General features: G+C 42.2%; 1 protein-coding gene across 4 annotated transcripts in view; it reads left to right on the top strand.

Annotated features, from left to right (window-relative positions):
* LOC125901746 (glutamate receptor-interacting protein 2-like) overlaps window positions 1-20,060 on the top strand; it is a 438,014-nt gene that overhangs the window by 140,940 nt on the left and 277,014 nt on the right. For 3 of the 4 annotated variants that reach the window (XM_049597754.1, XM_049597836.1, XM_049597674.1), the window contains exon 1: window positions 16,311-16,975. The exons of the other annotated variant lie outside the window; for it this stretch is intronic. In XM_049597754.1, coding sequence (XP_049453711.1) covers window positions 16,819-16,975 — 157 coding nt within the window. In that variant the 5' untranslated portion in view covers window positions 16,311-16,818. Of the gene's footprint in view, window positions 1-16,310; window positions 16,976-20,060 lie in introns of those variants that run through there. 4 annotated transcript variants of the gene reach the window in all.

The following is a 20,060-nucleotide window of genomic DNA, read 5'->3' as shown; positions in this document are numbered from 1 at the left end:
TGCCCACGTTTCCATTATAACGGAAATTTATTCCCTCTAAACGCGAATAAATCGCACATCGATCATAAACTATGAACCAAAAAAGCACAATCTATCCCGAGTGAGACAAAACTGCTTGATCCCCGTCTCCAGTGTACCAGCAGAGAGCCTGCAGAACCGAATCAATGAAAAAACACACCAGGCTAAGCCTCTCTACCTGAGCAGCTGAAGCTGCGGCTCGCACCCTCGACACACAGACACACAGACACACAGACGGTGCTTCTGCATGCCAGCCAAACGTGTGCGCAACTGTGAGAAATAAATATGTGAGGTGTACACTGCTTCTCTATCTTTTTTTCCCTTTTCTTTCTTTCTTTCTGTCGGCGACATACACTCCTAACACAGGACGGGTTGTTTTTATTGACTGAGTTGATCATTAAGCCATAGTGATGCGCGGATGGGCTCTGATAGCACCTGAATCAGCATGTACACATCAACCATCCAGCCGTTACAACATGATTGAGCTAGCAAAGCAGTTTTGTGTTGCTATGTGTGGTATTTATTCAGCTTTGGGAAATGACGATATCCAGAAAGCATCAGTGGCTGCAGCTGACAGGGACAGCTAACGTTAACACTAGCAGCAAAGCTAACATCAGGATCGCCATCCGTTAAAAGCCTCCCGTTGTCAGATACGACATGAAACTACTCCAATTAGCTCAATCATGTTGTAACTAAGACATCCGCTGGAGAAAATATTTTTTTCACAGGCCACTTTGTGAGTTTAGTGAGTTATTACAGACACGGCTAACGGCTAACAGCTAACGGTTAGCCCAGCTAATCTACGATAACCATGTTATTAATTACATACAGAGAAAATACTAATGTTTGTTCAGTCATTGTGTTTATAGACTTTACAAACATCAGATTAGTCTAAACGGTGATATAGTGACGTGAAAAATGTGATATATACATATATATAGCTAAACTCAGCAAGGTAAACAACAAGGTGTTTCCCATTTACAGTGGTAAGAGTGCTGGACCGGAAGTGTCGCACAAAAAAACGGAAGCTGGCTGCGTTCTGTTTTGCCTCCGTGTTTCCGTGAAAAATAAGGTGGATTACCAGGTGGCAATTACTTTTTTTTTTTTAATATGTAAAATATGTATTCATATTTCTAAATATTTTTAAGAATTAAAAGTTCAGTGCTCTTTCACATTCATAATGTGCCCGAGTTGCAAAACAGGTCAGAGTTAGATGACCTGGATGCAGGTTTTCATGTTCTCCCACCTTTTAAATTTGTTCATGTTTTGAGATATCCATCTCTGAGATTTATGCCTCCATCCAAATGCACTGGAGGTGAAAGAAGCTGTGGCAATGTGCACAGACTCTTTGCTGTCAATCTTTTTTCAAAGTAAACTTTAAATGTTAAGATTGCGGTGGATAAATTTCATTCACTAACTTTGTATTTGATGGCACCAGAAATCCCAGAGGCAGATGTGTATGTATACACACACACGTGCCTACCCATCTGAATCCTCCATGGAGTCAACAGTCACACTGCCACTGCCAACATGTTCACTTAAAGTTGTTTGACGTTAATTAGTTCTGCAGATTTCCCTCTTTGTATCATGTCTAAATCAGCCTCAGGAAACATCATGCACACTTTATCCAAGGTGTCGAGCAATACGCTAGCCTGTCACTTCATCACTTCAGTGTAGTTTGCACCACATTGTAATTTAGCACTTAGAGTACAATCCAACTCGTTAGACTTAGATCATTGCTTGACAAGACGGCCGAGGCTGGGGCAGGAAAACAAAAGCCAAGGAAGGGAGTGGGAGAGATTGATGGACAAGGAGAAAAGAGACAATAATTCGGATACAATGCAGCCTTATGAGTAAAAGGAGGCCTTTTGTTCATCCTTATGTAAGGGTTTCTTTTAGAGGTTTAGGAGAATGTTGCGCTTTAAATTAGTTCTGTCACTTTCGCTTTGGCAAAGAGTAACGACATCAATAAGTTTTCTTTGGTTCAAATCGAAGAAGGTGTTTACCCGAATTAGGATAAACTGGGGATTTAATGGGATTTAGACATTCACCACCCATGTCTGTGCTTCATGTGACACCTTTAGGATTGCTGACATATTTTCAATAGTTTTTTTATTTTTTGTTGACTATTACACACATGCATGATGTGCCAGAAAACCAACAACACAAGGATGATTTGCAAAAGAAAAAAAAAAAGTTTGTAATGTAGGGAAATACGTTTATTCACTCTCTTCCAAAAGTTAAACGGAAAAGACATGTCTGTATGCTACATAAAAAACAGCTGGTTTGATTAGCTTAGCACAAAGACTGGAAACAGGTGGAAACAGCTAGCCTGGCTCCGTCCAAAACTAAATTTACCTCCCAGACCATCTAAAGCTCAGCGATTAACATGTTGTATCTTGTTTGCTCATTTTTATGGGGGTTTGTTTCAAAAATCCTTGCCAGGCACAGTGACTATCTTTGGACATAGTGGGGTAATGTGTTTCCCCCGTGTTTAGTCTTTGTGCTATGCTCAGTGAACCTGCTGCTGGTGGTGGCTTCATGCTGACACACCTGAGAATGGTATTAATCTTCTCATCAGGACATAGCTGATCCTTCTTTTGCTTTGTAGTGAGTCTCCATATGTGGACTTACTAACATGTGCAAACAGTGCATGATCATTTTTGGGCTGCATGCTGATGTCTTTGCAGATGTCATGTGGATATGGGCAGATGACAATGCACAGCAGCTGGACGGCTCTGACATGGATTTCACAAGATCAGACCGAAATCCATCTTGTCAGCCTTCAAGTTATTTGTTTGTGTCACTTCATCCTCGTCAAATATTGACATTTGGTCATGGACCTTCCATGTCCAGATACGATGTGAAAGGTACCCTGGGTGCCTTGGTCGTTGGCGTTCTGGCATGAAGTTCTACCTGTTACATGCTTTGTATTCTTTCCAAATACACTTCTGTTTTCACAGGAAATTCACTGTTTACACACAGTCTCTTTCGCACAAAAAAGTTCAGGCAACAAAAGCACCTAGCTATAGAATCTTATAGGATGCAAACATTGCTCTCCCGGGTGAAAGTTGGAGTTAACTGGACCATCCACCTCCCCTCCCGTTTGTCCTACTCCAACTTTTGGCATCTTAATTTACATTGTTGTCCCATCGCGTTTCCCTCTGATGACATCAAGCGCCATTAAACTATAACAGCAACAGGCCAAATATGCTGACGGTAAAGGACCGCAAGTCACTGCCCAAGCACCGGATTTCTGGGACACACCAAGTTTGCTACACATTCTCACTTCCAACTCGGCAATGCCAACACTTTGTCAGTGGCCCTACACGTCAAACTATGCTGTCTAGGTACCCCTCAAGCATCAGTTTTGGATGCTCAGGGACGGTTACATGCAGTGTCTTTTCAAAATAAACTTCCAGGGTACGTTTACTTCATTGTTTGGTTTATTTCCTTGGGTTTAGGCAACAAAAGTACATGGTTAGGTTTGGAGGAAAACATCAAGGTTTTGCTTAAAATAAGACTTTTTTTTTTTTTTTTTTTACTTACAAGCGCAAAGGTGACATACATCACTAGCGTGGTATGCTTGACATGCTAGCATACTGTGCTGCATTGTTGTTAAAATAACTTTACATCCTGTTAAAGGTTTTCAGGGCATGGTTGGCGACCCTCGGGTAGACCTAGAACTCACGGAAGTGATTTCATGTGTTGGTTGTCCTTGAAACACCTCGGGATCCCTGAGGAGAAGCTGGAAGACGTTGCTGGGGGGAGGGGCATCTGAAATACCTTGGTCAGCCTGCCCCCCATTGCATGTCATATGAACATACTAAAGATGCCTCGGTATCTGACGTCAAAGGCCACTGCCAAGCGTCAGTGTTTGACAAATTGAGAGGTAGACAGTGTCTGAGTTTACACCACCAAATTACAAGCCATTGAGAACTTGTTAATGTCACATAAATCACAATCATGTCTTGAGTCATGGCTGCTATTGTCAGATTACAGATGTAGGCTGTAGAGGGGGAGTTAATATTTGCTCCACTGTTATTTGAAATCCCTTTGCACCTTCTGATGGATATCTTGAATATTTTATTTTTCCTGTAAATGGTTATAATCGACTCCTCAGCAGATTTATTGAAGTGCGATTTACTTTATCCCAACTGCATTTGCCTCAGTTGCCTCTGATTAGCTTTCTAATCATGAGAAACTGCTGTCTGTTAGACGTCCTCATTTATCTCTCCGTACTGAAAACCTTGGATATCAGAGCTGTTTGCTGTATTTGGTTCAAGTTGATTCTCTTTTCTAATTCAGGTCTCAGAGGAAGACTGATTCCTGAGTTTTTTAGATATCCCTGTCCTCTGCCATGAGTTTAACTGACATTGTTCTCACCTGGCCAAATGACCTGTCAGTGTGTGAAATCACCCAGTCAGTCAATCCACCATCCAAAGCGAGGAATGGAAAAGTTTGAGTGAATTTAGAGCAAAAAATGGGTCATGAGCCGGTTTCTTGTGGTTTGCCAACGTGACACGAGGCTGTTTTGATGAGCCGGGTTCCCTGGGTGTTACACCAAGTGATTTGCACCAAATGCAAAGTGAATCAGAAATATGAGATGTTCAGATTCAAAGTTAATCAGAAGGTGTCCCAGTGATGTTGGCTGAAATGGACACAGATCAATACGCTTGTGAATACCTTCTTTGTTTTTTTTTACTTTTCTTCATCTGGAGGTTTGCACACAGCACAATTATCATACAAGATACAAACATGAAAGCCGTCATCTGTGTTTTTTAAACAGCCTTTTATTATCTTAAATTTGGGACCTGGCTTTCAGAAGGCTGAGTCAGACGTCTGTTGAAAGACTGCAGCCTTTAAATGTCATCTCTTGAGTTTTGTGTGATTTTTTATTCTTTTTTCTTTGCCTGTGTCAGATTGCCTTCGCTTTACTCCTGTTGTTTAATGTGCATCTGTGTTCTGAACGCCGTGTTCCTGACTTTAATAAATCTCTGCATCAGTGTGTATGTCTGCATCTGTGTAAAGTGTGTGTGTGGGAGGCATGAATTGGGATTAGCATTAATGCTCTAATTGTACAATTAGGAGGAGGAAATGGTGGAAACAACAAACGTTAATGACAGATTTGTGTCCCATAAACATTTCTCTTTATAGACACTGACTCATGTAAGCCCTACAATCCATGAACCCGTCTACCACCAACTTTTTTTTTTCTCTTTTAAACAAACTACTGTACACGTCACTTACATTCACTTGTGTATGTTTAGACGCTTATACCTACTTATATGTTCATATGTAGCCTACGCCACCGCAAACATAGGTCATTATTCAACCAAAGAAAATCGTGGTCAACTTAAATTCTTCCTGCTCTTCAAGAGCATCTTGATCAGCCAACCAGAAGGTATCAGCCGTAGTAAAGAACTATGTAGCCTTGTACTCAAATGTGATTGCAGCAGTGAGGACTTTAAGCATGCTGACCATAGAGGTATTATTAGATCTGGATATTGTACTCCAAGATGGCGGCTATTCGGTCCAGTGAAAACTACCCATCTTGCGCTGACGCCAAGAAAAGTTTCTAACTTCCAGGTTTACTTTGAGGTTTGTGGCCCGCTGAAAATGTGCAGCGTTTTTATTTTCTCTGCTGTCCCCACCCGCAAGTTACTGTTTAAGGCATAGAATTTACATTTACATCACATATTTCTTCCCGTCATTGTCTACAATATCCAGTCTTCTGTCACTGGACAGCTTACATCTTGAGTGGACCAGCTGGACCTTAAGTACATTGCTTAAGAATATGACAGCAGCATTTCTTCAGGCAGCCACTCACACACTGCACCTTTTAAGAGGATAATACCTGAGAATTTAAATAGCTTTTTATTGTGTAGTCTTGATCAAATAGCAGTGAGACACCCACAATGGGTCACTACAGTGTGTGTGTGTGTGTGTGTGTGTGTGTGTGTGTGTGTGTGTGTGTGTGTGTGTGTGTGTGTCCGTGCATTTGTACGTGTCTGCAAAGTTTAAGTCATTTGAAGTTGAACTGCTGTGATTAATTCACACCCCCACTTTGTGAGACTGTTTCATAACCAGTTCATGTGGAGTACCAGTGACACACGCACACACACACACACACACACACACTGTATATATCTTATGAAACTTTGAACACCCTCCTGGCATCAGAAAATCATCCCTTTAAACCCTCTAAGTGAATTAATGAAAGAAAGCCAAGTGTGTGTGAGTGAGTGTGTGTGTGTGTGTGAGTGAGAGAGAGAGAGAAGTGGGTGGGTGGAAGCTCTTTTGTGTTTCTGCCTATGACGGTCCACTAAAATAGATGAATGACAAAATAATCTCCAAAGGAATTGATTGGTCATTTTGTTTAAGGTTTCACAGACTTTTCTCTGCATCTCTGTCTGTTACATCACTGAGAATAACTCCAGTTATTGTATATAATAATATATAATTAATATGTTCTCAGTCATTGGCTTTTTTTCATTTTTAATAGTGAAGGCATACTGTATGGTTTTGCATAAACCACAGACTGTATAAATAATGGACGCAGCTACTGTGATGTCACCTATTAGTTTGTGGACTGCTGTTTTGAAGCCTTGTGTTCAGCATTTCAGCCGTCGCCATCTTGGTTTTTTGGTTTTCCAACAGCCACTGACTTTCAGCCGGGGGAGGGCAGTGTTCGCTTTCTGTATGATTGCAAAGCCAAACCCTGTTCTGTTTTTTCCTAAACCAAACCATGTGCTTTTGTTGCCAAAACCCAACCACTTATGTGTGTTGGCTAAACATAACCGACGTAGTGTCATTGTTTTGAAAGAGACTGTAAGCAAAGTGTATATTTCCTGTGAAAGCGGAAGTGTATTTTTAAAACAGACAATGCATGTAACAGGCTGAACTTGACACGGTGTCCTGAACGTCAACAATCAATGCACTCAGAGTATCATGCATATCATATCTAGATGCGGAGAGTTTATGACCAAACATTGATATGTGACGAGGTCAGAGTGACAATATGTTTAACAAAGAGCAGGAGTTGAATTCATTATACTGTTTAAGTGTCATAAACAAGTAATGTAAAGGAACTAATGTCGACTCCAGTAAAGCTCCATAACGCCGCATTTTGGGAGGTGTGTTTGTGTTGTTCAAAATTATTGCCAACCGACCGTCATTGTCTTGGGGAAATATTATCTAAACCAGTTGCGAGTAAATGTTGGCAACGTTGCATTTGTACGTTAACCACAGCGTTGTAGTTAATGTATGGTTATGTTTGGCCACACTTCTTGATTATGGTTTGGCTAAAGATCATGTTTGGGCTTAAAAAAGGAAGCCCTTTGAATGAGAGGTGAAATGAAACCCAAGCAAGTCCAGTTGCCTACAATACAGCACTTAGGATTACCAGGATGACTGAGAATCTTCACCAACAGGCTTCGTAAACCTGGTTTTAGCGGCACAACACACATCAATGTCAATGTTAAAATACAACCAGTTTGTTCTTTGTTGGTCTTGAACAGTAGTCTTCAGCTTGGCAGGCGTCTCGCCAGGTGTCATGCCATCCACCATCCCCTCCACCTCCCAATGACAAAGACAGCTCATGGACTATGTCACTTTAGAAACATTGATGTGATACATATGAAACATTCCAATGTACCGTGCTTGTAGTTTGCAGAAACGTACAACGCCAACACTTTCTTCCAGCCACTAGGTTGAGCTGATAATATTGGTCCAAAGGTGATGTGACTGCCTTTTAAATGAGTAACTGATCCAAATTTTCATGTCACTTGTCCAACACTGACATATAGCAGAGCCAGACTGTAATCTTCACGGTACTCATCCCTACAAGTTGCAGTTTATATATTGAATGTGCTCATTTCAGACATTTCTGTGAAGTTGTGTCAGGAAGGAATTATATGACGTATAGCCTCTAAAGCAGAATCAAACAGACAACAGAATAAGTACATGAAATGCTGTTCAGCCGGCCGAGCAGCCAGGATGCTTCGGCTATGGCAGAGTTTAATTTCCTCTTAATGCGCTGCAGTAGTCAGGAAGAAACAACTGGTTTTAGGTCTTGGATTCCGCTGACAAAGCCAAACGCTGAATTGAGTCTATTTCTGTCTCTCTGACTCCTGCAGAGTCTATAATACTTTGAAAGTTGTTATACTGTGAGCTGAGGACAGTCCTCCAGTGCTGCTCAGGATGTCTGCCAGTCTGCTGCTGACCTCCTTTTCAAACTCTGGGTTCAGTTTCACTCAAGCTCTTCTCAGGAGATCGTTGAGGTTGCTTTGTAGATAGAGACATCAAGCAACTGCTGACTAATGCTGTTAAAGTCAAATCAAACTAACCAGAGAAAAAAACGACAAAAAAATCACACTTATCTGGTTCAAGTTCTTTGTGAAGACCTTTTCTATCCAGACTACATTACCAGAGGACCTAATGTGATATAGAAATTTTAAAAATGACCCAACCGCCATGTTGGAAAAAATGTGAAAGCTAACACATCATATCAAATGTTCAAATGTTATTCATTTTCTTTATGGCCCACCAGCTCCTATTCACGTTACTCTTGTTTTTTGTTTGTTTTTTTAACTCTTGGCTGTTGAGATGTATCTAAAGGCCAGACACACCAAACCGACATCAAAGAACTAGTGGTGACAAAAGCCGATTATTGTGTCCCCTCCCGTCACCTGCGTCTTGGTCAAAAAGTTGCACTTGAGCACACCATGATGACTACAGCCAACGGCCAACTAGCACATATGTTCTGCACCTGCATGAGAGGACGTTATACTCTATAGCAGCAGGCTGTGGAAGTCTGTATATGCCATGCAAAGCCGGAAACCGTTAGACCCACAGGACAGATTCAAGACCCTAGTTAGCACATTATAGGCTGTTTTTCGTATGTTTTTCTACGGGAAGCAGTGCACCCAAATTTGTGCATATCCCATGTATTTTGAAAGGCTGCAATCACTAGTAGCAGTAAACAAGGAAGCAGTCCTGAGCGTGGTGGATGGGTCACAAAAAACGGACCTTTGCCAGGCACTTGACCCTGGAGTCATGTGTTCGGATCCTTGTGAACTTAAGAGTACATTTTGAGTCATTTCAAAGGTACGTCTTCACCATGTGTCTTTTCCTAAACCTAACCTCCGTAACTTTACAATAATTATGTAACTGTATGTTAAGGACGTAACGTCATTCGTGGGGTGCAGGTTTGTAGGATGTCATATGAACCGTTATATGAGAATATGTTGATCATTAACAACACATCCCGATGATGAACGAACAAATGATATTAAGTGTGCACCAGTAAACAATAACACAACTATGCACTGATTTTGCTAAAATGGCCCAATGTTGACCAACAGCTGACCATCAGCATGGCGTGTCAGGGCCTTATAGGTTGCCCATGATTAATGGGGAAGAAGATAATGAAAACTTTAGTTTTACGTGTTCAGGCCTCTAAAAATTATTCAAATGACACAATCCACATTTTACCTGCTCCAAATTCATAGACATGCAGCCTGTGATAAGAGAACACAAGGATCTTCAAACCCCAATAGATGTTGGTCTGAAATTAATAAATTGGGACCAAAGTGTGGAAGTGCTCAGGCGTGATGGGAGTCCTGTGACTGGGAATACCTGAGGTAATTCCAGTAAAAGGTGGGAGACAGACTTTAAAGATCTCCTCTCCGGTGAGGCTTTAGATTGTGATGACAGGTTTCATAAAGACATATGTTTGAGGTAAAATGTTACTGAGAGCCAAATATTAAAAAGAGGAATATAGTGTCAGTGATGATCTTAAAAAGGATTTTACCCATAATTGAAATGACTTTCAATAAAGCAAATTGGAAAAAATAACTGGAGTAGAAACATTCCAAATGAGATACTGAAATCACCCAATTATTGGATATTCTGCAACTCACAACATGTTTTAAATTTGGCAAAATACCATCTACGTGTCTTAACCCTATTAAAAATCCAATACCGAAGTCTCAAAGGGAGGACCCGAGGGTGCCTTTAAATTACAGAGGGATCAGTCTAATGAGCACAGTCGACGAGCTATTTTCTTCCATACTCTAAGAGAGGCTCATTTGTATCTAGAGAAAGAACGGCTCCTCGTGAAACAGTCAAATGGGTTTCGCAAGTCAAGGTCATGTCTTGATCATACCTTTGTACTGGTGAAAATAATTAATGAAAATAAGCCAACATATTCACGCTTTATCGACTTTCAGAAGGCCTTTGATATGATCCAAGGGGATCTTTCAGCTTATAGACTTACTGAGTATAGAGTGAATAACAAATTATACAGGGCTCTAAAGACTTTCTACAATGAGCCCACAGTGTGTGTAAGATTGATGAGTATCACACAGACTGTTTCCCAACCTCATCAGGAGCGAAATGCTTTGTGATGTGTGACGCTTTCTCCCCCACATTGTTTGCAGTTTCTATTAATGATTCAGCCAGCGAAAATTAAATCTCGAAACAGTGGGCTAACATGTGGAAGGGAAATGATAAGTATACTTTAGCGACGCAGTGTCACCGTCACCGTCACCGTCCGAAGACAAAGTGCAGCAGATGCTCTCCTACGCTAATGGGTGGTGTAATAAATATAGATGCTCATTATTAGAAAGGAAACACAAATAACTCACTTTAGAAAACCCACATCTACCCGCCTGCAGGTTTAAAATTGGACTACACAAGCGGAGCTATGCAGACTCATATAAATATCTTGTGAATTTCATAAAAGGTTCTTGCTGAATCAGCAGGTATAACGCTGGGCAGAACCACTGGTAAGAGAGAAATTTGACAGATATGAGGTTCCGAATATATTCATAACTGTTTGAAGCTTGTGTGTGCCTGTATTTAATTTTACAACCAGGGTTAGAAACTGGCTGTAGTGGGAAACATGGGATGGGAATTGTGAGGCTCTTAGGAATATGTGGATACGTACAGTATAGCTCAGTTTTTTTGTTTGATTCAGATGAAAGAAGGTTGACGAGGTGAATCTTAATCTCGTACATAAAGATGTATGCACATTTCTTTGCTATTCTGGGTTTAGTGAGACTTTTTAAAGATTGAAAAGCTCAATATTGGTTTGTTTCGTAGAGGTGCACCAATTGCAATTTTCCATGCTGAATCCAATTTCCAATTTTTTTAAAAGTCTGACCTGCCGATTTCAAATTTGGTCGATTCCAATTTTCTTTCTAACTAACTGAACTCTTTCTGCTAACTAGCAGTCCACCCATATTTGTTTCTTTATTGAGTTTTACCTCTAGGACTAATAAGCTAAATGTTTTAGCATCTTCCATCCACCGTTATGAAACCGTTAGCATTAGCTTTGCTATGCTACACTTTTGAGCTGCTTATCAACTCTGTGATTAGCACAGATGTGGGTGGTATACTTCAGTCTCCTAGTTACCTTAACAAAGCAGCTTCCAAACCATGTGCAGCGTACATATGAATGAATGACAACTTTTGAGAACCGCTTACAGCAGCTCTGACTATTTGATCAGCACAGGATCAGCTATAACTGAGACACTTAGCCAATCAGCTGAAAATCAGCCAATTCTGGTCGATGAGTGTATCTCTATTGTGTATTTGCCCAGGACAAAGGACAGTGGCATGAGGATTTACGGACAAAACTGCGTTCTTTTACGATGATAAAAACTGAATATGGACCGGAGAATTTTGCTGTGTATAATTTCTAATTTGTAAAATTAGTCGATGTGCTGACCTTGTATTCTATCTTTGACTGATGAAACCGAACAGTTTGTTTATGAAGAAGAAGAAAAGCAGATTTGCCCAATGTGCTGTCTCAATGATATAGAAAATGAGTTTTTTATTGTGAACTACTAAACAGGGCACATAACTCCTTGAGATCAGGTGGAGAGATCCACTTCCTCTCAGGAGGAAATCGAGGAAGAGGAAGTATTTAAGTGTGGGAGTGGCCTATTTGAATCCATTTTGTTTGAGGCCATGCGACAAGGTGAGTGTGCTTGCTGATCCTGTAAGTTCATTTAGCTCCTTTAACTTTAGCTTATATTGTAGTTATGCTATGTAGCATGTGAAATAGAGTATGGTGAATGTGCTAGGAAAGGTAGTATCAGCACTGTCTCTACCTGGAGCTCGCATGAACGGAGCCTGGGTTTGGTTGAAGGTGGCAGTGCTGTTTGGGCTGAGAAAGCCATGTGTAAGTAAGGTAAAGGAGGTTACTGGGTTGGTGCAGGGAGGGGAGCAGTGAGACCTGGCATTAGGGGAGTGTCTCTGGGATGCTAGAGATCACTGTCTAGCCTCTTGGAGGTGTCGTGGGACCAACTAGACGAAACACTGGTGAAAGGAGGTTCCCACCCGATGACCCCAAAGACATGCTAGATATCACTGCTCATTGGTTTGTACAGTTAAGCCTTGCCATATTAGCTTATCACAGGGCTTAGGTTTTTCACTGAGTGTTGATCCTTTCTCCAGAGCACAAACTTCTTGTGTTTATTTGAAGTTTAGAGAGATAAAATCAGATATTGATTTTGTAAATATGGAAGAGGAATAAGGCGCTCTCTCTCTTTATCAGGACAATCTGTAGATATTCAATAGTTTCTAATGGAGCAGTTAATTTCAGATAGTATATGTTTGGTTTTTAGTATGTTTGTGTTTCTTTTCTTTCCTTCATCCACATGCTTTGTACATTCCAGACTGGAAGATAATTGTCTAATGTGTTGGGATGAAGTATATTTGGCCTTGTATTTTGGGGTCATATGGAACAGCCTTTGGGAACGTCTGCCTCAGCCAACCAGTCAGATTTGCAAGTGCAGAATTATGAACATCACAAACTCCCAGGATTTACATCTGCAAACAAAAGACATCCCCACCACCCTCAGCTAGTTTTATAATCCGCAAAAACAAACGCCTTTCATTTATTGACACCCACCTCAGGACTACAAACCAAATGAAAGTTATTGTCCTCCCTGACCTTGTGTAAATATGAAATTCCAGCTCAGAATATATTTTAGCTACTTTGATTGTTGTTGAAACCCCACAGATGATAAACGTCCTCTAAAGCGCCTCTCTTTGAGAAGCAGCTGCCTCGACGCCCTCAGAAACCTCAATAATCTTCATGGGGTGACTTTTAATTTCCTGCCTGCAATCAATTTTGTCAGGTGTCACACTTTTCAAAGAGTGAAAACTTCACGGCGGGATCACACCGTCGTCTGTATGGATCGTCTCGGGTCAGTCATTAAAAAGCGTGTCCTAAACCCTTGGGTGAGTTTTCATTATAGCTACCTGGGGTTCACACCCTCAGCTTTGCAGTGTGTGTGTGTGTGTGTGTATGTGTGTGTGTGACAGGGAGAGGGCGTGAGCTAGCAAGCGCAAAATGCTGAGTGTGTGTAATAATGGAGGGTATACTTTTGTGTGTCATTTTGTGTGAGAGAGCTAAGCAGAAGTGTCCACAGTGTGTGGCGTCCTGCCTACCTGCTTAACAGAGTGTCTGCGTGTGTGTACATATGTGTGTGTGTGTGTGAGTGTGTGACCTCTCCTCCAGAGGAGATGATGAGCTTATTATGGAGAGACACGAAACAGAGATTAAAGAGCAGATGAAAACTGGCGGAGGGATGGAGGGATAGAAGAGAGAGAAATGGGAAAAAGATAGACAGAGAGGAGGAGGAGGATGTTGAAAAAGAAACTAAGAGGGTCAGATCAGATGGGCGGGTGAAGAGAGAAGGATTGTGTCAGGGTTAAGGGAACAGTTGGTGTGGGAGGAATACAGCTTTTTCACAGCACATTGTCAATGTGGAAGTTCGTCATGTTGGAGAAACTGAACATAAACAACCAAACTCACAACTGTTGTTGATTTTTGTATCTGTGTCTGTGTCACTCTGCAGTTACACCTCCAAAACACTAGTCGGTGTGGGGTTTCTGTAAAGTGCTGTTCAAAACACACAATAAACACACATTAAACATGGCTTAATAGAGACAGTTTCAAACACAAGTGCACAAATCAGCTTCACTATAACTCGCAGCATTCACAGACAAACACTTGTCTTTATCTGGACATATTTTCCTCACATATACAAAATGCTAATGTTATTAGCACAAGCCTTTGGCATTTTACATTGTATAAATTAGCCTAGCTGCTAGCGGAGATTTCCTCCACTCATATGAAGCCAGGGACAACAGCAACATTTAATAAAGGTAACGTTACAAAAGTCAGCTCTATTACAACTCACAAAGTTCACCGACAACAGCTGTCTTATACTAAACAGGTTTTCCAAACAAATACATGATGCTAACGTTATTACCACAAGCCTATGGCATTTTACATTGTATAAATTAGCCTAGCGACAAGCAGAGATTTCCTCTGAGTGAAAAATGTTCATTATTTTTAGAACAAATCTGGGAAGCACTTTGGGTATGAAATGTGTATTATCAATACATTTATCTTGCTTTGTTTCGCCTTGAAAATGTAGTTCAAAAAACCATGGTGTAAAGACCACGGGTGGTCAGGGAAGGTCAAATGGAGACATAGTGTCCTGGTGGATTGAAGCACAGTGTACAGTCAATTGCAAAGAAGTAGTCCAGTGTGGTTAGTCAGCTTGATTCCTCACCCTTTGATATGTTCAAAAAAGGGTCTCCATATTTTAGAAAACTTAAAGAAAGGTTAACAGAGTGTACTGGATTTCTTCAAGATGTAGACAAGAAACTATGTCATGTAGCCATTTTGTGAAGCACGGAGGGGAAGCAGATTTCCATTCTCGCAAAATAACCCTTTTTGCTATGTCTAAACCAAACATAAGAGCTTGATCTGACGCAGGGGAAAGAGTCAGAGAGAAATCAGAACAGCCCAGTATCACAGTGAGAGAATCAGGAACTAATTGTTACTGCTATACCCCGATCAGCCAAATATTCAAACCACTGACAGGTGAAGTGAATAACTTTGATTATTTTGTTCCAATGCATTGTTCTGCTGGGAAAATGTTGGTTCTGGCATTCATGTGGATACCACCTGACATGTTCCACCCTCTCAAACACCCTTGCAGACCAAGTACCCCCCCTCATGGCCACAGTACTCCCCAGAGGCAGTGGCCCCCCAGCAGAAAAAAGCAGACTACACAAACTGTTGAGAAATGGCCTGTGGAGCGTGACAAAAAGCTCAAGGTGTCGACCTGGCTTCTAAATTTCCCAGGTCCCAATCTGCTCAAGGATTCTTGTGATGTGCCGGTACCCCAGATGTACCCCTAATCCAAGGTGGGGCCTCCTTGGGTCGGACTTGGCTCTGACCTGTGGAGGCATGGACACAGGATCTCTGGGAGTGTCGTGCGGTGTCTGGCACCAGTGTGTTGGCAACAGATCCATTTCGTCCAGTGGGCTGTGAGGTGGGTTAATGGCACGTGCCACAGATGCTCATTCAGATTGGGATCTGGGGAATTTGGAGGCCAGGTTGACACTTTGAGGTCTTTGTCACATTCCTTGGGCCATTCCTGAGCCATGTTTGCAGTGTGGCATGGTGCATTATCCTGCTGGGGGGCCACTGCCATTGGGGAGTACTGTTGCCATGAGGGGGGGAACATGTCAGGTGGTATCCACATGAATGCCAGAACCAAAGGTTTCCCGGCAGAACAATGCATTGGAACAAGATAATCAGAGTTACTCACTTCACCTGTCAGTGGTTTGAATGTTTTGGCTGATCGGCGTTTGAATCGTAGTTTCTCGCGCTTGTCACTGCTGACTAAGTCCTTCTCTGTCAGTTTTAGCAGCTTCCACGCATTTTCCTGAACTTTTCTGTGGTTCAGGAATCCTAAAATTGAACATTCAGCATGCAGTCCATTGTGTACTGTAGTTTACGTCCCAGTACCTTCATGATCGCCGCACTTCCAGGTTATGAACCAAACCATGACATAGGTGCATTCTATATGGGAAATATGGAAGGATGAAGGAGTAAAAGGAAGACATGATGGGAAATAGGAGGTAGGGAAACACAGAGTGATTGAAGAAGTCAGCTGTGGTTGCTGTTGTGGAAGGAGAAAAACTGTGTGTGCGTGCGTGCCAACTGACAAAATGAAAAAGTGCATGTGAGAGAGAGAGAGATAATGGAGCATAGAACTGCAGAGAGACAAAAAAAACTCTCACACTGAGTCTTTTTTTTAAAAGAATGTTGTTTTATTTTTCCTCTGGAAGTACCAGCTGAGAGTTTTGAAGGTTTGATGTGGGAGGTGGCGAGGTGGGGGTGCATACAGAGATACAGAGAGGGAGGGAGAAAGGAGGGGAGAAGTAAATGTGCTGCCTCTCCCTTTCTCCCTCTCCTCTCTTTTCCCTCAGTGTCTCACTTCTCTCGTCGCTTCGTTCGTCGGATTTTTTCTGTGAGCTGGAGAAGAGGGACGGAAGAGGAGGAAAAAAGAAGAGAAGAAGAAAGACTAAGATAAAGAGAATGGATGAGGTGTTCGTGGGACTAAACCTGAGCAATTAAGTGCTGCATTATAAAAGGGTGAGAAAGATTGGAGGTGAAGAAGAAGACCAGACCGAGGAGAGGAAGAAGAGAGAAGGGGGAGGAGGAAGAGGAGGGGATTTTGGGAAAGCTAGAGAGGCACAGCGCTGGAAAGACGAGAGAGAAGAGAGGAAGACAAGAAACAAGTGAGTGCAGAGTGGTGAAAGTTATCAGGATTCCCAAAAAAGCAAAAAAAAGACAGAGTTAGAAAAGAAGTGGGAGAAAAAGAAGAAGTGAAGAAGACGGAAGAGAAAACAAGGGAGTTAAGGATAAGGAGAAAAAGGAGGTCTGACACTTGAACCTCAGTCAGCCATCTGTCAGCCAGGATGGACAAAGTAGAGCGAGTGATGAAGATGGTGAAGAGGATGTCACCGAGGAAGAAGAGGAGAGAAGGAGGAGGAGGGAGAGGGGGAGGACCGGGGGAGCTGGAGAGCCCGGACACCCTGTGTGACGAACTCTGCCGCTTTAGCCTCTGCATCAGTGGTGAGAGGGCGCACCGCCACGTTTGTGTGTGTGTGTGTGTGTGTGTGTGCGTGCGCACAGCGGCTGGGTGTGTGTTTCTGTGAATGTAAATCAATTATTTAGGTTTATTGATATTTGAACAAGAAGGTGTGTGTGTGTCTGTGTCTTTCAGGAAGTATCTTCATGTGCTTCTGTTGCGTTTTGGGCTGCTTTGGTCAGAAGAGACTGATACTGCGTGTGTGTGTGTGTGTGTGTGTGTGTGTGTGTGTGTGTGTGTGTGTGTGTGTAAGAATTTGAACTTAAACTCAATATAACTGCGTGTCCATTACCGTTCAGTCATTTGGTTAATGATCCATGCATTTTGCAACTGACACCCTTACGTGAAAATGACCCTCTGGTAAAAAGGACAGCGTTGGCCCCGGTTAAATGATCAAGAGTAGCAAGCCGTGACTAGCGTGACACTCTTAAAGAAGTATTACACTGCTGGGAAGATGGTCTTTTCACAAAACTTTACTGTCGACACAGCAAACAGACGCAAATACTTTTGAAATTGGTGCGACTTGGCCAGAGAAAATAGAGGATAAGGGCTGTGGCATTCGCTTTTATTTCAGAGGTAGAAAACCTACAAGTACCAGAATGCACTGCGCCGCCCTGATCAAGTAACACTCCTGCTGATGAATGACATAATGCAAATCGGTTTTGGCTCATGTAACAATCTCCAATTACAGCTAAACAGTGTACTAAAATGTTTCTGCAACCTGGTCTCCCTCTGAAGTCGTTGAAAACCGGCACTTGGTCAGTGACTTCTGGCGTCAGACACAGACAAAAAAAGCCGTCCTTTAACGTTGGCATGATACACGGCCGGTCACCATCATTGTCCAATGGCACCCAGTGGCATCAGGGAGAAATGCGGTGGGACAGCAACTAAAGTTAAGGCAGGGGAAGTCTGAGTAGGGCAGGTGGGAGGGATGGTGGATGGGTCCAGCAACCATAGACTCTCACCTGGGAGGCCAGTGTTCACTTCCTGTAAGATTGTAAGGCCAAACCTTGTTCTTTTTTTCTGGTGTTAAAATGGGGGGAGGGGGGACAAAAAAATCATTTCCTGTGAAAACAGAAGTGTATTTTGACAACAGACAATGCATGTAGCAGGCTGAAGTTGACAGTAACATAATCTCGGTTCATGATCAGCACTGCCTAGTTTTACAGTTTGATCAGAGCTTGGTCTGAATTTGAGAGCGAGGGGCGGCTGTCTCTCTTGATCCGCTTATACTCTTTGTGTCCCTGGTGGCGGCAGGTATATAAAAATGAAGAAGTACAACCTCTAGTTGGAGCAACAGCCCCAGAGGCAGCAAAAATCCACTGTGAAACACATCATCTGGCCGATTGTCACTGGCAATTCAGCAGTGAGATCTGGGCGATGGTAAGATGGAGGGAAGTCTAACATTTAAGTCTTAGGGAGGGAATCAGGGTGGATGTTTGGGTGTAAAGAGGGTTTGAACTCAACACTGGAGTTCAGGATTGCATCCCATCTCCTTAACTCATGCTGGTAAGTTTTTACCCTGACCACAAACTTTCCCAACCGTCAACGAGCAGCTTTAGTTGCTTTAACTTAATCAGACTTTAACCATGGGGGACAGATAAAAAAAAAAACGCTCATGTAAGTCATTTTCAAGTCGCCAATCAACCACTTAGTTTGTTACAGTAGTTGCGTAAAGCAAGGCGAGTTTATATATAGCACATTTCATACCCAAAGGCTGTACAGATTACACAGGAAACAGATGATAAAAACATTCAAAACAAGCAACAATAGCACAGAATAAAAACAACAAGAGAAACAGATCAAATTGATGTAAAAGGAATTTAATTAAAAGCAGTAGTGAACAGATAGGTCTTTAGATTGAATTTAAATTTTTAAATTACACTGGGTCAGTATTGTCTCAAGTCTGAGCTCTTCGAGTAATCTGCTCCTCATTTGAGCAACGCAGACGCTAAAAGCAGCTTCACCACGTTTAGTTTTGACTTTGGGAAGAACCAGTAATCCAGAACCAGCTGGCCACAGAGGTCTGCCAGGTCCATACTGGGTCAGGAGATCTGATCTTAGACATAAACCATTCAGTGATTTACGGACAAGCAATAGAATAATTAATTTGATTCTGTGAGAAACTGGTAACCAATGAGACTTGTTGGTCCACAGGGCTGGAAATCTGTCCCGTATCCTAGTGGGCAAATTGTAAATGGACTACATTTGTGTAGCATCTTAAAGTGCTTTAACACTACATACCACATTCACTCATTCACATACACACTCACACACTGGTGGCTGAAAGCTAGCAAACAAAGCTGCTTTCACACCGCCCATAATAACCGCCCTGACATCCGCTTATTTAGAACAGTGTTCTCCCAAATATTGAAGAGTAGCTTGTAGCTGCATACTGTAACATGAAGACAGAAATCACTGAAATTACCAAACATTTCTACATATGTGGGCGATTTACCAGTCATGTGAAGTTTGATGGACATGTTATCACAGGTCCAGTTGTTCTTCTTCTTGTCCTTACAAGTTGCCAGCACCGTTACTCCGGGTATTCCGTCACCAGTGTCATCAGCTCCTCTATCTTGTCTTCTTTCTGTTTCTGTGATGCCTGCTAATAACCTGTTTGATCAGCCAAAGCCAGACGGCAACTTCCAGAAGTTAGAGCAAAATCTTTGCACGTTCTCATGGGCGGCAACCGCTTCCCCTGTGCCGTCTTCCTCTCATTGAAATGACTGGAGCGCATCGGTGTGAGAGCGGCTGCTACTCAGTTTAACATTCAAACACTCTCACACAGTAATTTGGGGTTCAGTATTTTGCCAGAGGCAACATGCGGACTGGAGGAGCCGAGGATCGATCTGCCTATCTTCCAATTAGTGGACGAACTGCTCTCCTGAGCCACAGCCGCCCATTAGAGGAATGGGGATACACACTGGACAGGTGTAAGACGGATGCATTAGCAGGCCTTTCACAGATCTGATACATAGAGACAGATAACCATTCACAGTGTGACATTTACATAGCCTGCCTTTCTTTGGACGGGTCGGACACTTGTATACATATGTAAAATACAAA

Source organism: Epinephelus fuscoguttatus, linkage group LG1, assembly GCF_011397635.1.
Source record: "Epinephelus fuscoguttatus linkage group LG1, E.fuscoguttatus.final_Chr_v1".
Taxonomy (NCBI): Eukaryota; Metazoa; Chordata; class Actinopteri; order Perciformes; family Serranidae; genus Epinephelus; species Epinephelus fuscoguttatus.
The sequence above is the reverse complement of the archived record's forward strand: the minus strand, read 5'-3'. Positions and strand labels throughout refer to the sequence as shown.